Here is a 14,623-nt window from a genome sequence, read left to right as displayed (position 1 = left end):
GAAGTTCCAACAACAAAACTACCTGGGGGAAATGTCTGACTCGGATTTGATATTTTGGTCGTCACACACACCCTCCCACTTGCAGTCCTGTAAGTGCATGTTGTGCGCTCAGCAACTGGACCACAATTACTGCTATTTGCAATGTCCTGGAGTTAAGTGACCCCAGTGTACATCGGGTTTATCCAAACCGAAAAGCATTTTCCTTCCGGTTTTCAGCAAAACCAGCCCATAGTGCCATCTCATGGCTTTGCCTTAAAATTTTAACTGTGGCATTTCCTTTCCACGAGTTACGTCCGTGATGGGCAGGCTCTGCTATGGTCATAACTGGTGGGCTACCTGTATCAATAAAGCGATGGGTGTAAAACAATCACTACCTAAAACCATTCATTAAATTTTAAAACTTTGAAACTATAAATGCAAAACTAAACCAGAGGGAGGCGTGTCGATAATGACGGAGCCCCCTGCACGTGGCTGGCACAACAGGGTCTCAAAGCTCCTTTGAAGGCTAGGGAGGGCAGGGGCGCCCCAGGGCGAAGCTTTGGCCTGGCCTTCCGTTGGTCCCGGAAGCAAAGGGCTGAACCCGGCCTTTCTCCCAAGCCGTGTGAATCCATGCCCGAGGCAGGCAGTCGGCTCCTGGTTCCTTGCTTGCAGTAACTCTCATCAACCGGGGTTTCCTTGACTACAGGTTGGGATGTGGCACTGGCACATCTATTAAGCCGGTCTCTCTGTGTGCAAACAGAGCCGCCATATCCCCAACCTGAGCCATCTGCTCAGCGCCATCAGCCCCACCCTGCTCCCCAAGGCAAAGGTGGAACCCCCCCACACCGTCATTTCTAGCTTCCAGCAGGTGGTTTTTAGGGCACCCTGAGGGGACCACCTGACGCAGCACCTGCTGGAGGGAATGGGCCCATTTTGGTGCCCCCCAGGCAATGGGGCTTCAGCTCAGCTTTCCCTAACTTGCCAAATCTGCTTTAATAGTCTCTCCATTTTCCTCCCCTGCAAAAAAAGATTTCTGTTAAAAGAAAAAATGCCCAGCGGCTTGTGCTTTTTGTATTTTTTTTCCAGCTTCTCAGAATTTTTGAGCTAGGAATGGGAACAATATATTAATATTATTATTTTCACCCTTTATTGCATAGCACTCAAGGCCTGCCTTCCCCCTGACAATAACCCTGTGGGGAGGGCTGGGCTGAGAGGGAGGGAGCAGCCCCAGTCTCAACTTTTCTTGCAGTTTTTCCGGCCTGCTCTTTGGCTCAATACTTCTTTAAGCCACTAGATGTCACCACAGGATTCTCCCAATGTCTCTGCAGATCCCAAAGGCGCTTTTTCAAAAGGCAACTAATCTTGTTTTTCCTTGGAAGACATTTCGCTTCTCGTTCAAGAAGCCTCTTCCGTTCCCAAGAACAAACAGACCAGTTGCCTTTTGAAAAAAAAGCATCTTGGGGACTAGAGTCTCTGAAGTGGCTGCTGAAGTTCAACCATCTTCACCTTTTCCCACCAAAAATAAATACCCTCTGAAAATTGTGGTTGGTGAAGAGGAAAAACAGGCATTTATGTAATAATACTGACAGAGATTCAGTAGTGAGGGGCTTAAAGAACTGTCGGATCAGCAGCTGCACAGAATCTGCCCTCTTGCAAAAACCCAGGAGGCAGATGGGGTTGGGGGTCAGGAGCGGAGACAAAAGTCCACAGCCCCCTAGAAGAATGGATACTGAAAGTTATTAATTTGGCTGAGATGGCTAAAATCTCAGCTTTTTTAAAAGACAATACGCAGGAAAGATATTTAATTGAATGGAAAAAATGGATTGATTATCTACAAAATAGATATCAGATTAAGAAATATCAGATTGCCTTTGAATAATTAGAAAGTTATTTTATGTAATGGGGAGGGGGTTGGGAGATGAAAAGCTTTGGATGTGGTTATTTGGATTGCAAGGGAAAATTTTATTCTATGTTTGGTTTATGTATAACAATACCTTGTGATTGACCAGGGAAGGGGGGGGAGGGAGGGGGGAAGGGGTTTTTTTGGGAGGGAGGGGGAAAAAAAGGGGGGAAAAATGTTTTTGTTTTTTAAAACTCTTTCAATAAAAAAAAAAAAAAAAAGTCCACAGCCCTCCTTCCCCGGGAGTTCTCGCCAGCCACCACTGTTCAGATTGCTGCTTTGGTGCGGAAGCCCCTCTTGAGCGAGAGACCCCCACCCCATCCGGGCATTCTGCATTCCCCTGCAGGGGTAGCTCCCCTCTGCTCCCACCTGCGTCCCTGGGCCAGACCCAGGATCTCCCCCCCCCAAAGACAAACAGCCATTTCCTTCCTGCCTTTAGCTGCTGGATCTTTCTTGGGTCCCACATTTAGCAAACAGTGATGTCATCAAAACATACTTTAAAATAAGCTTTATTTAGTTGTGTATTCTTTTTTTTTTATATTTTTATATTTGCATCCATGCCTTGAAGGAATAGTTTCTCCCCTGACACACGAGTAAGGGGGGAGGGGAGGAAGGAGACAAAGTTAAATCTAATGTTACCCTTAATTTGTAAGCTATTGGTTTTAAAATGGTAGTTCTTTTAAATAAATCACCTTCTTAGTTTTATTTCCTTTATTTTAAAATAATTATTTCCTAGTTTACCAAAAAAGACAGAAAGACAGACAGACAGACAGAAAGAGAAAGAAAGAAAGAAAGAAAGAAAGAAAGAAAGAAAGAAAGAAAGATGGAAAACTGAAAGAATGACTTAGAAATGCATTCCTGGAGCTTTAGGTGCCTCCAATTTTATTTCCAATTAAAAGGTGGGGTGGGAAATAGAGAGGGGAGGAGGAGGAGGAGGGGACCAAGTGGCCCAGCCCTTTGGTGCAAGCTCTCCCTGGAAGAGACCCCTCGGCAGTGCAGGGAGGGTGAAATCCTGCCCACCCCCTTAACTGGTTGAGGTCTCCCTGGGGGATGCTTAACCTTAACCATGCCCTACTATCGGGTGTTGCAACCTACCTGGGCCAGCCTTCCTCTCACCTCAGGGTGCCAATCATCAGATTTAGACGGCCCACACGGGACCCCCTCCTTTTCCAAGCAGCCTGTCCCGAGGGCTACCAGATCTGCAAAGGAAGCCCAGAAAAGCCCAGCCAAGGTCTGTCTTCCAAAAAAACGATGCAGCAGCTGGGTAGAAAAGGAGAAGGGGGGAAGGGGGACGCATGGCCAAAAGAAAACCGGGGTGGGGGGGTGGGGTGGGGGTGGGAGGAGGCAGGGGACTAAAATTGGCTCCTGCTGGTTTGCTTATTTAGCAGCAAGCCAGGATGGCTGAATTGCCAGAGCCTGGGAAGCAAAGTCATGGTGGAAAGAGCAGAATGGAAATCCTTTTCATGGAAGGAAGTGTGTGTGTGTGTGTGTGTGTGTGTGTGAGTTGCTTCCTAATCTAATTTCAAGGGGGAAACAAACCACCAGGCAGATCCCAGCCCTTTTCCTGAAAAGGGCTCCAGACAGAAAAACCCAGGCAGTGAGGGTTGTGGCCCACCCGCTCAGCTCAAAGGAGTTGGAGCGAAGGCGCCACCGAGGCAGGAATTAGGCTCACCCCGTGACTCTCAGGATGGAAGCTGGCATCGCATCATGGGATCCAGGTTCAAGAGGCCTTTGCACCCATTCCCTCAGGTTTAAACTCCTTTTTGGCTCAAATGAGGAGAGGGAATCCAACAGGCATCCAGCGACTCGTCCAAAATCCAACTTCTGACCCCCCACCAGATGTGGATCGACATGTTTGGGGCCAAACTTTCCCAGTCGGGAAACGTTGCTTTGTAAACGGAGCCAGCAGCTTTGGGATCCTGGCGACCACCGAGAGGGGTTTCCTGCACGACGGTCTGTCTCTAACTGGGCCACCGGAGGTCTTGCGCTGGGGTCCCCCACGTTAGCTCTCTCCAAAGGCCCTTCCTTGACTGCCTTTCTCCTTCGCCTGGGACAGGCAGACACCTCGCAAGCTCTTATCCCCAACGGGAACTTCATTCCTTGCATCACCTTGGTGGTGGTGGTGGGGCAACATTTGGTCTCCTCCAGGAACCATTTTGGCGTTTACTTGAAAACAGCTCCACACGCCAGGCTGTGATGTGAGTGTGCAAGGCTGAATGCTTGTGCCGGGGGAAGAGAGCTGCCCCCGAATCAGCATCCCTGCTGGCGCAGAATCTGCCCAGTGGCCTGAAGGGAGATGCTCACCCAGTTCTGTGAGTGTTCTGTTCACCCAGGCCTGTTTCTGGGGGACACAGGGAGGCTGCTGAACCCCTTCCCTTTTCTGGGGATCCCAGAAACACAATGGAGGGCTGACGCACTGGGGAAGTTTCCACCTACACACTGTGGCAAGCTCAGCGCATGCCAGCAACAAGCCTTGTGGGAAAAGCTGCTTTTCCTGGGCAACTTGAGTGTTGGGAGGGGGCAAAGAGGTTGCTGGGTAGCAGGAGCTTTGGAAGGGCACCAAGGCGGCCCTCCCATGTGCCAGAAGGTGGCCATCCCATCACCCAGGTGCCCATTGGCTGCCAATTCAGTCGATGCTTCTCTCCAAAAATGAGGGGGCCCATCTCCCCCATGGAGGAGAGCAAAAGGGCTTCATTTTGGCCTGACCTTTGACCTTTCTCACAGCCATGGCAGGGTTTTGGTAGCACCCACCTGCTGGAGAAAAGGGAAAACCCTTCCCCTCTAAGAGCTGATGCTGACCAAGAGCATCCCACGTCTTCCTTAAGGCTCGCAAAGAAGATGCCCATCGTTTTAAAAAACAGCAAACATGGTGCCAACGAATCTGGCCCCGCTGTCTCTGCCTGTGGCACAGGCTGGCTCTGAAGCCCAGCTTGCAAGAAACAGCAAAGCTGCAACCTGCCTTCCATGCTGGGACTTTGAAACATGGGCAGGACCGGACCCTCTCCCAGGCATCCAGTCCCACGGCAAGTGGTCTTTCTTTAGCCTGGACAATGGGGAAGCTAAGGGGACCAAGGGGTGGTCTTCGACCAGTTTAGAAGTGAGAGACGGAGGAGAGTCAAGGCCAGAGGCTCCCGCAACCCCCTACTTTGCCCAGGCCAGTGCCCACCTCTCTGCCAGGGCTGGCCTTTGGTGTTTGCTAAGGCTGCACTGGGTCCCCCTGGCAGCATCAACAGCTCCCTCCGTCTCTCAAAGGTGGTGGTGGTGGGGGGTTGTTTAGCAAATCTGGAGGTACCTTTTTCACAGGGGTCGGGGGAGATGTGGGGTGGGGAGAAGGAAATACGATCAAATCGTATCAAAGCGAACCCACCCTACGATTCGCTCTCTGGAACCATCATGTGCACAACAAAGCAAAAAAAAACACTCCAAACTAAAAATCCCCCCCCCCATTCACAAAATCCCCACCCGATGTGGAAAAATATAAATTCCAAATATTTATGTAATAATTTAGTTAGAATACATCTTCTGTATTGTGCAAATAAATTAAAATGAAACAATGGGGAAGAGAGGAAGATGGAAAAAAAAAGAGGAGGAGGATTAAGGAATTAAAATGAGTAGGCCTCAAAAACAAACAGAGAGAAAGAGAGAAAGAGAACGAGAGACCAGGAAGAGAGGCAGCCACCCCACATTTTGGCCTGAAGGGGTTCAGCCACTTTCCAGGGGCAAACGTTTGTGGCCACCCTGTGTGTGTGTGTGTTTGCACAGCCCTGGGAGAGTTGTGTCCTTGCGCACCTTTGATCACTTCTTCCTTTTCCAAACACCTGCCCGAAAAAGGCTCCTCTAGTTTCACATTCTTCCTGCACTGAGCCGGGCAAGTAAAGCCAGTTTTTCTGTCCGCCCGGCCCGGCCCACCCGCCACCATCCCGTCCCCCGGGGCTTTGAAGCAGCCTAATCTCTCCTGTTGCGGCTAACATGGCATGCCCTAAAGGGGTACGGCAGGATGTGGCAGAAGTGATGGGGGATGCTAGTATGTTTGTATGTGTGTGTGTATGTGTGTGAACCTGTGTGTCTGCTGGCCTTCAGTGTCCCATCCACATGTGGGAGTTTTGCCTCCTTCCCTGTCCAAAAAAGCTTTTCCTGGGATTTCCTGGACGGGAAGCTGCCATGTCTGCTCCGAAGGACGTACAGAGCCCCCCCCCTCTCCCCCGGCTGGCTCTAAATGGGTGCAGGAGCCCCCCCACCCCTCCCCCCCACGGACACTTCTCTTCTCTCCCCCTCCTGAGAAAAAGTTCTGGGTTTGCCACGAGCCGAAGGATTAGAAAATACATTCAGACTTTCAAAGGAAGGTGGACCCTCTGGATCACTCTCTTCACTCACACACACACACACACACACACACACACACACACACACAGGGAATTTGGCACCGAGACATTTAGGAGGCCCGGCAAAGCAGCCAGGCCCAAATGGGAACATCCTGCCCCACCCCACACGCACACCTGTTCAGGCTCTGTGTTGACCCCAGGAGCTTCACCTCCTTCACTAACAGAATAACGGAGTTGGAAGGGACCTTGGAGGCCATCTAGTCCAACCCTCCGGGTCCATGCAGGAGAGCCTAAGCCATTCCAGACAAACGATTGTCCAATCTCTTCTTAAAAACAGCCAAATTCTGGAGGGAAGCCTTTCCACTGATGAATCATTCTAACTGTCTCCTTTGGTTCTAGGTTGCTCCCTCCCCAGGTGTGTGTAAGAGCTACGCCTGGACTGGCCCAAGGGGTCAGTCTGCGTGGCACAGAGAGCCCAAAAGTGGCCGCCAAGAGCCTGACCGGCTCTGGCCTCTGGCCACGAAGGAGCGCCTGAAATAGGGAAAGAAACATCAGAATGATGGGAAAACAGGGAGCCAAGGAGGGGGTGGAACGAGTTCACTTTGGGGGCAGAATGAAAGGCAGACCTCGAGGAGCCTGGCAGCCCCACAGATGCCTCCCGACCGCCTCAGCAGGGAAAAGGAAGAGGTGGGAAGGACACAGCTCTTCCTAGCTGGCCGGTGCAAACCACGGTTGGCGGCTCTTCCCTCTCAGGCACCGCTGAGGGGCCACCGGAGATGAGAGAGCTGGACGGAGGGGCTGTGGCCCGAGCCACTGGTGGGGTGGGGTGGCTGCTGTCCTCCAGATGCTGAAGATGCCAGAGACTCCCTGGGCAAAGGGTTTTTTTCTCAACCGGAGCTTGCGTGGAATTTGGGAGGCTTGCAAAGGCGCCCCGTATACAGATGCCCCTCCCAGCAAACCCACGAAACACCGGCTGCGTCCCCCCCCCGGAAGTGAAGAGAGGCTTCTGGGGGGACGGGGGGGGGGGCAGGAGACATTTACAAAGCACAAAGTGCACCATGGTGGTGGCGGCTATTTACAAATGCGTATCAGTCCTTCAAGTTTTTCAAGTTTTGTAGAAAGAAAAGTGGGGAGGGGGGCAAGAAAGGGCCGAGAATAGAAAACAAAAACTGGTGGGGGAGGGGCTGGAGGAGGAAGAACAAAATCAACCAAACACTCCCAGCAGGACCAGGGAGGGCTACACAACACGGGCAGCATCGCTCAACAGACGACAGTTAAGGGGTTCGTACACGGGAGTGTGTGGGGGCTATGTACAGGAGGGCCACGCGGGAGCAGCCGGGTTCGGGGCCTTGGCGCAACTGGAGGCTCACCCCCCCGACACACACTCACACGCGCACCGGGAGCGGGAGGGGGGGCGGCCCGTCACCAGTCCGCGTCTTCCTCTATGTAGTAGTCGGGGGCCGCCCCGTCGAAGACACCAGGGTCCAAGGACTTGCGCTGCTTCCCTCGGGCAAAGACCCGCGAGATGGAGCCGAAGCCCATCTTCTCCTTCTTCTTCTTCCGCTTCTGGTCCTCCAGGTCCTCTAGAGACTGTGCCGGGGGCGGGGGGAGGAGCAGAGCGGATGCTGGATTCATGCACCTGTCCGGCACCACCCCGCTGAAGCCCCCTGCTGGGTTTCAGCCACCCAGAGCAGCCTCGCTGAAGCCCCTTCCCCCCTCCAACAACTGTTCTGGTGAGGAGCCCAGAACCTACCTGGACAATTGGGTTGTGCAGATTTTTCTGTACCGGTCCAGGACTATCTCCCTGCCAGGAAGAAGTGGCACATCAGCTGGCATTTTGGTACAACATATGGCATCACACACACACACATACACATGGGTGATGTTGCATGCAGGCCATGCGCAGCACCAGGACAGCGGGCCCCACATGTGCATGCTCAGGTTCCTGTCCCCCACTGGATTTTAGGGAAGAGACAGACGAGGATGGGTAAGCACCCCAATGCTCTCCTCGCCTTATGACCGGTCACTGTAAAAGAGGCTGTAAAATCTGGTTGGTCATGTGATGATCCACTTTACAACCAACTTAAGACTTGGCTCCGTCATGTTGTGGTCCACCAGCAGTCTGTGGAGCTGGCAACGGAGTCAGACAGTGATGAGGCTGAGTAAGAACATGGGCCAGACCTGGAGGCTGGGGAAGGCCTGGATGAGGGCTCTTCATCGGGGAGTGAGGTGCCGACTCCGGAGCATCTAGAGGCTGACAGTAGTGAGGCAGAGGAACAGGAGGAGCCTGTTCCTAATGCACGCATGAGAAGAGCTGCCAGAAGGCAAGAGCAGCTCAAGCTAAGAGGACGACTCGGGAGTAGGGCCAAGAGATGATTGGCCCCTCCCATAAGGCTTAAAAGACCAGTAACGGTGTTTGGGCTTTGCCGGAAAACAACGTTGATAGCTTTGTCTTCTTGCATTTATTTTGTATCGGTGTCTTCTGAACTTTTGCCAAGAAAGGGCTTTGGCACTTTGCCTAATTGGACCAAGGTTGGTGATAAGACTGAGGAATTGTGTTGGAAAGAATTTGCTTTGATTTAGTTGGACTGTGCTGAGAATGAATTAATTCTCAGCTGCTCTAAAAGTTTGTTTTTACACTGACTTGAGTTTCCTACTACCTACTGGGGTCTGGGTCACACCTCACGGCCTTAAGCCGAGGACTACCTGTACAGTTGGCAGCCTCCCATCCGTTTTCCTTTGATCTTAGCTCATCTCTCTCTCCTCCTTCAGTGAATGAGATCGGGGAGTTATGCTCACATCGGAAGCGAGGAAGGATCTGACACGTCTCATCTCTTCTGTGGCAAACCAGCGAGAGGAGGGACGGCCAGAGGAAGGGTGCAGCACCCCTCCGCCTGGGGGGACTGCCACGGGGCACAGGGTTTGGGCTCAACTGTCCCTGGCTCACCACTCGGCCAGGAACCGAGTGAAACCTGCACACAGGGTGGAAATCCCCCCACCTCCCCCTTTGTGGAGTCATAATCCCACCGAGGTTCCCGGGAGACGCAGGATTGGCTGCACAGGTGAGACAGCAGTGGGCGCCACAACCAGCCTGGGTTCTGCGCTGCCAGTCAGTTCTGAGGCAGAGAGGTTCCTTTCCTTACCCCCTCTTTCTCTTGGGCTCTTTTGCCTGGAGGACTACCTAGGCATAACCTGTTCACCAACAAGGTGCAGATGTTCCCACCCATAACTGGGCGGGATGACTTAGCATGCACCCTCAAACAGACTGAGACAACCTCCAGCCTCCACTACCAGCAAAAACCTGGCTGCAGGGGAGAGAATTCACACAATCGGAGCATTGGCCCCCAGGGGATGAAATCCCTCCCCCATGCTGAAAGGTTGGCAGACACCCGCCAGCGGTGAAATCCTCTGAAGTCTGCTACCAATTCTATGAGTCTGCTACCGAGTGCACGCTTTGCGCACGCCCACTCAGCACTAAAAAAGGAACATTATAAAGCCTTTTGAGTCTGCAAAGGTAAGTAGAACAGCGAGGGGGGGGGGAATCTGCTGTGCCACGCAATTTAGATTAGCTAGAAAGCAGGAAACCAGACAATTCTAGCTAATATAAATCGCACGTCACAGCTGATCGTCGCCCAGCTGATAGTCAAAAATACCGCTTCACCCGAACCGGTAGCATTTCACTCCTGACGCCCACCTACTCCTGCTTCCAAAGAGAGTGTGCAAGATTCGGGGTCCTCCTTTTAGATCTGTGCCCCTTTAAAGCAGCCGCCTCCCACCAAACCTCCCACCCCAGCCCGCCAATGGCAGCGGAGAGCCCCCCCCGCCACCCCCACCCCCCCGGGCTGGAAAAACAAGAGTTAGGAACAGCCAATGACCTGCAGACGCGTCTTACATTGCAGAGGGAATGTGTTCTGTGCCGAGGTGAGTTGATGTCACTCGGCGTAGATGACCGGTCCCCTTCGGCTGCCGAAGCATCGGAGATGATGGAAGGCTGTCGCGAGTGGCAGGGGCTGACTCGGACCCCTGAAATGCAAGGGAGGACGAGGGGGGAGGGGGAATGCCTTGCTTGTGACTGACCAAGAATCGGAGCCCGGAATTCACACTGAAACTCAGAATCTCGGACGGGGGGGTGGGGGGGGTGGATTAGCAAAGTGGGTGGAGATATATTCTGCTTCTTTACTTATAAAAACAATGTGCTTTCCTTGGCATGTTATTGATTGTATAACTTCAAGAACTCTCTGTCCACTTATTGGTGGTGGTGTTTTTCTAAAAACCTGCCTGTGCTTTAAATAAACCAGGAAAGACAGCCCGTTTCTTCTCCCCAAGGGCTGGGCTAGGACTGCGGCTTCGGCAGAACTGGGGACACCCATTTTCTGCACCCAAACGGCCCCTCGGTCTGCAGGGTCCGGTCTACAGCTAGTCTCACTTAACAACCGTCCTGCTTAGCAACTGTTCAAGGGTGATGAAAAAGTAAATTGACAACTAGCGCGGATGACGGCTCTGCAGGGTCCCAGGCTGTCACAAGTTGCAATGATGCGATGCCTTGCTTAGCGACGGAGCTGCTGGTCTTACCTGTGGCTAAGCGAGGACTGTCTCTACCTGTGGTTGATGCCTGGCAGCACCTGCTCTTCCTCTTCGGGCAGGGAGATTGAAGCGGGGAGCCGCTCGCCTCTTTCTCCAGGCCAGATGGTATTTCTCAAGCTTGGGAGCCCTCACTAACTTCCCCTCCCTCTTCTCATGAAAGGGTCTGTTTTGGGACTGACCGGGGGCCGGGGGGGGGGTGCCTCTTACCTTGCCGGTCCACTGTGTGCTGGGGGTGGGCATGGTACAGCGTCTGCTGGCTCTGCCGGATGGCGGCCGTGAGGGGCAGGTCGGCCTGCATCACCCACTCCTGGTTGCCGTTCAGCACCGTCTCGCCGGGCATGGCCAGCGAGTGCCGCTTGGGGACGTCCTTGGTCAGGGTAGCTAAGGACTGCTTGGCCTGCACGGGAGGAGAGGGCAGCGTCACCGCCTGGCACAGCCAGAGATGCCCGGTGTTGGAGACACACACACACACACACACACACACACCCTGCCCAGAACAGGTCTGCAGCCCACCAGGCTCTCCCGCGCTTTGCCGTTCCTTCCAAGGGACCCTCCAGATGTGGAACTGGGGATTCCAACTCGGGGCTGGCAACATCTGGAGAGGAGTGGCTCTGGCAAATCCACGTCAAGTTAACACGTTTGGCTTAATTAATCCCAGTTTGGGAAGCAAAATTAGGGATGGCGGGAGATGTGAAAGGAGAGGCAAAATATTCTCTTTGCCAAAGATTTTCTCTCCGTCCATTCGGGGCCGAAGGCAAATGCAAGGAACTGCAGAGGCCATCATCCTGTGTGGTTCAGCCTTCTTTTTCCCCCAAGAGCAATCAGCCTGTCCCCCTTTCCCCTCCCCCCACGGGCCGGCACTCTCAGAGTCATAGAAACAAAGCTCTCATGAACTGAAACCTGAGCCTTGGGTTCAGTGCAGCATTAAGTGCTTCCAAGAGGGCTGGACTGAATGACCTCACGCAGCCCTTCCACGAACCCCTGGCGGCGGCGGCAAAGAGCCTTCCTTCTGCGAGGAAGGGCTCCACCTGGGCCACATCCAGAGAGGCTCAGCAGTGAAAAGGGCCTGGGGATGGTGGCAGGGAAGCCCCCGAACACCTGGGCCTCACCATGGCCAGTTCAGCCTCCAGCTCCTTCATGCGGTTGTCCTTCAGGTCCAGCTGCGAGCGGAGGGCACTGGCGTGGTCTGTGGCCTCCTTGGCCTGCCGCCTCAGCTCCCACTTCTCCCGCTCTAGAAGGTCCTTCTCTTTGGCCAGGGCCTTCACTGCGTCCTCACTCTCCTGGGGGGGGCAAGGAGGGGGGGGCTTTAGAAGATTTAAATGCACCACTCTGGGCGGGGGTCTCACTCCAAACTTTCAGCGCTTCTCTGTGCACCCCACTGAGGCACAGCCCTCCACAGTGCAGAGCCCCCTCCCACGGCCAGCTTCCTGTCAGGCAGATAACCCCCCCCAAACAAATGCCCCATTTTTAGCCCCTCCACCATCCCAAGGCTGTGGGGTGGGGGGGCTGAGAGAGGCCCCAGTGAGGCACAGGGGTGGGATTTTACGGGGAGACCTCGCAAGCCTCAGGGCGGCACAGCAGGTTCAGCCAGGGGTGAAATGTAAAATTTGTCACTACCGTTCTGTGGCCGTGGCTTTTGGGGGGGGGGGGGGATGTGTCTAGGTGGGCGTGGCCAACTTTTTTTTTTTTACTTTTAAAAGCATTTTTTTCGGCTGAAGAGCATTTTTTCTACAACCTCTTCGGCAAGAGGTTGTAGAAAAAATGCTTTGAAAAAGTTCCTCTGACGATCCCAGCTGAGCCGCACGATCATCAGAGGCTTTTTTTTTACTTTTAAAAGTATTTTTTCAGCCGAAAAAAAAAATGCTTTTAAAAGTAAAACAAAATACCTCTGATGATCGCGCGGGTTAGCTGGGCGGGGGGGAGGGATTTTTGCTACCGGTTCTCTGAACCACCCGCCACCATCACTACTGGATTGGGCGATCCGGTCAGAACCGGGAGTATTTCGCCCCTGGGTTCAGCCCCCAGCCAGAGAGCCCTGTGGAGTCTGTAGGCCAGCAACTCAGGACCTGCTGGGTCCCCCTGCCCATCAGTCGCCATTGCTTCCTTCACCCCCTTTTCTTCCCCCCACCCTCCCCTCCCCTCCACAACCTTCCGGTGCTGTTCATAGTTGCGGATAAAGTCCCTCAGCTGCTCCTCACGGCTCTCCAGGGTGCTGTAGAGCTGCTGCATCTGACTGGCCAGGTCGCTCTTCTCGCCCTTCAGGCGCTTCCGGTCGGCCTTCATGGCTGCCAGAGGGGGAAAAAAACAGTTTTAGTCATAACAGATAAATAAAACAGCTCAGCTGCACCAGTGTCCCGTCCCCGCCCTGCCCCCCCCCGCCGCCCCCCCCCCGCACACAGACATCCTTTCATTCTCTTCCCCTGGTTTTAATTCTGATTCTGATGGGGCTTTTCACAACCAGGTGACCTTGTGCAAGTCCTGGACATGAACACAAGGCTCAGCAGGCAGGATTGGACCCGGCCTGGGGCTCAGAGGGGTGGGGGCCAGAGGTGGGTTTCAGCAGGTTCTGACCAGTTCTGGAGAACCGGTAGCGGAAATTTTGAGTAGTTCAGAGAACCGGTAGTAAAAGTTCTGACTGGCCCCTCCCCCATCTATTCTCTGCCTCCTGAGTCCCAACAGATAGGGAGGAAATGGGATTTTTGCAGTCCTTCCCCTGGAGTGGGGTGGGAATGGAGATTTTGCAGTATCCTTCCCCTGCCACACCCACCGAACCAGTAGTAAAAAATTTTGAAACCCACCACTGGTGGAGGGGCCAAATGGCTTCAAGGCGGCATCCAAGAAGACTCTGCCCCCTCTGGCCATGTGGAGGCTTCCCAGTGAGACCCCTGCCCTCCATCTGCAGGGTCTTGAGTGAGGGGGGGCGTGATCGAGCAGGGACACAGCTTTAGCTTCAGCACCCCCCACATCTCCATGGGGAGGATCTCCCCAGAGAGGGAGGGGCTTTTCCTGCTTATCTGCAGGGGGAGGGATCCCTGCAGAAACTACCTAATGAGGAAGGGCAGCCAGGAGGAGGAGGAGGAGGAGGAGGAGGAGGAAGAGGGGGCATTTGGGACAAGTCCCCCGCCCATCCTCCCCCACTTGGTGGCAGAGCCCCAGTGGGGCTGGGACAAAGGAGGGAGGGGCTTTCCTTTCAATCCACTGCCTGGAAGGTGTCCGGCTCCCAAGGGAGGGGAGAATGTGGTCATGGTTGCCATGGAAATGGGGGGGGGCTCTGGGAAAAATGCTTCCATTTCATTTTGAGGAAGCCAAGCACCACAAACTCAGCGAAGGGAGAGGGGGAGGAAGTTGGCAGTGGGGGCGGGGTGGTAACCAGCTTGGCTGGCCTTGGCAGCATTTCATCCCTGGGTGATGGGGGGATGTGCCAGCTTCCACCCAGAGCTGGATGGCCCTTAGCAGAATCTGGGCTGCCAGGCTCCCTCCCTTCTCCAGCCATCATGGGGGGGAGGGTTCACCTTTTGGGGTGCTGCTGGGGCCCTTTGAGCCTTTGGTCTCCGGCTGGCAATTTTGGTTCCTTTTTTCCTTTTCCAGGAGAAAAACTTCTCCCCCAAATTCCGGGAGCAAAATCTCCTTTGCATGCAAGTCCGGGAGTCTGCCCAAGCCCCCCCCTCCCTCTCAGCCATTGGCAAAGGATCAGAGGGCGCCTCTGCCAACTCGCCCATCCTTCCACTCTGCAAAGAACGGGCACCATCTGATGCCAACATCCGGGGGTGGGGAGCCTGGAGAAAGGGGGGCTGGGGGAGTTTGCATCGGGGAATTCTCTACCCCGGGCCCCCAAGAG

General features: G+C 54.0%; 1 protein-coding gene across 3 annotated transcripts in view; it reads right to left on the bottom strand.

Annotated features, from left to right (window-relative positions):
* Nucleotides 1-6,133: 6,133 nt before the first annotated feature.
* KAZN (kazrin, periplakin interacting protein) overlaps nucleotides 6,134-14,623 on the bottom strand; it is a 69,848-nt gene continuing 61,358 nt past the window's right edge. For all 3 annotated transcript variants that reach the window (XM_058161202.1, XM_058161203.1, XM_058161204.1), the window contains 6 exons: nucleotides 12,934-13,070; nucleotides 11,895-12,065; nucleotides 10,993-11,182; nucleotides 10,094-10,224; nucleotides 7,955-8,005; nucleotides 6,134-7,791 (listed from right to left, as the gene is read on the bottom strand). In XM_058161202.1, coding sequence (XP_058017185.1) covers nucleotides 7,624-7,791; nucleotides 7,955-8,005; nucleotides 10,094-10,224; nucleotides 10,993-11,182; nucleotides 11,895-12,065; nucleotides 12,934-13,070 — 848 coding nt within the window. In that variant the 3' untranslated portion in view covers nucleotides 6,134-7,623. The remainder of the gene's footprint in view (nucleotides 7,792-7,954; nucleotides 8,006-10,093; nucleotides 10,225-10,992; nucleotides 11,183-11,894; nucleotides 12,066-12,933; nucleotides 13,071-14,623) is intronic.

The sequence above is a fragment of the Ahaetulla prasina genome, chromosome 18 (genome assembly GCF_028640845.1).
Source record: "Ahaetulla prasina isolate Xishuangbanna chromosome 18, ASM2864084v1, whole genome shotgun sequence".
NCBI classification, from domain to species: Eukaryota; Metazoa; Chordata; class Lepidosauria; order Squamata; family Colubridae; genus Ahaetulla; species Ahaetulla prasina.
Note: the sequence above shows the minus strand (reverse complement) of the source record. Positions and strands in the feature narration are given on the sequence as shown.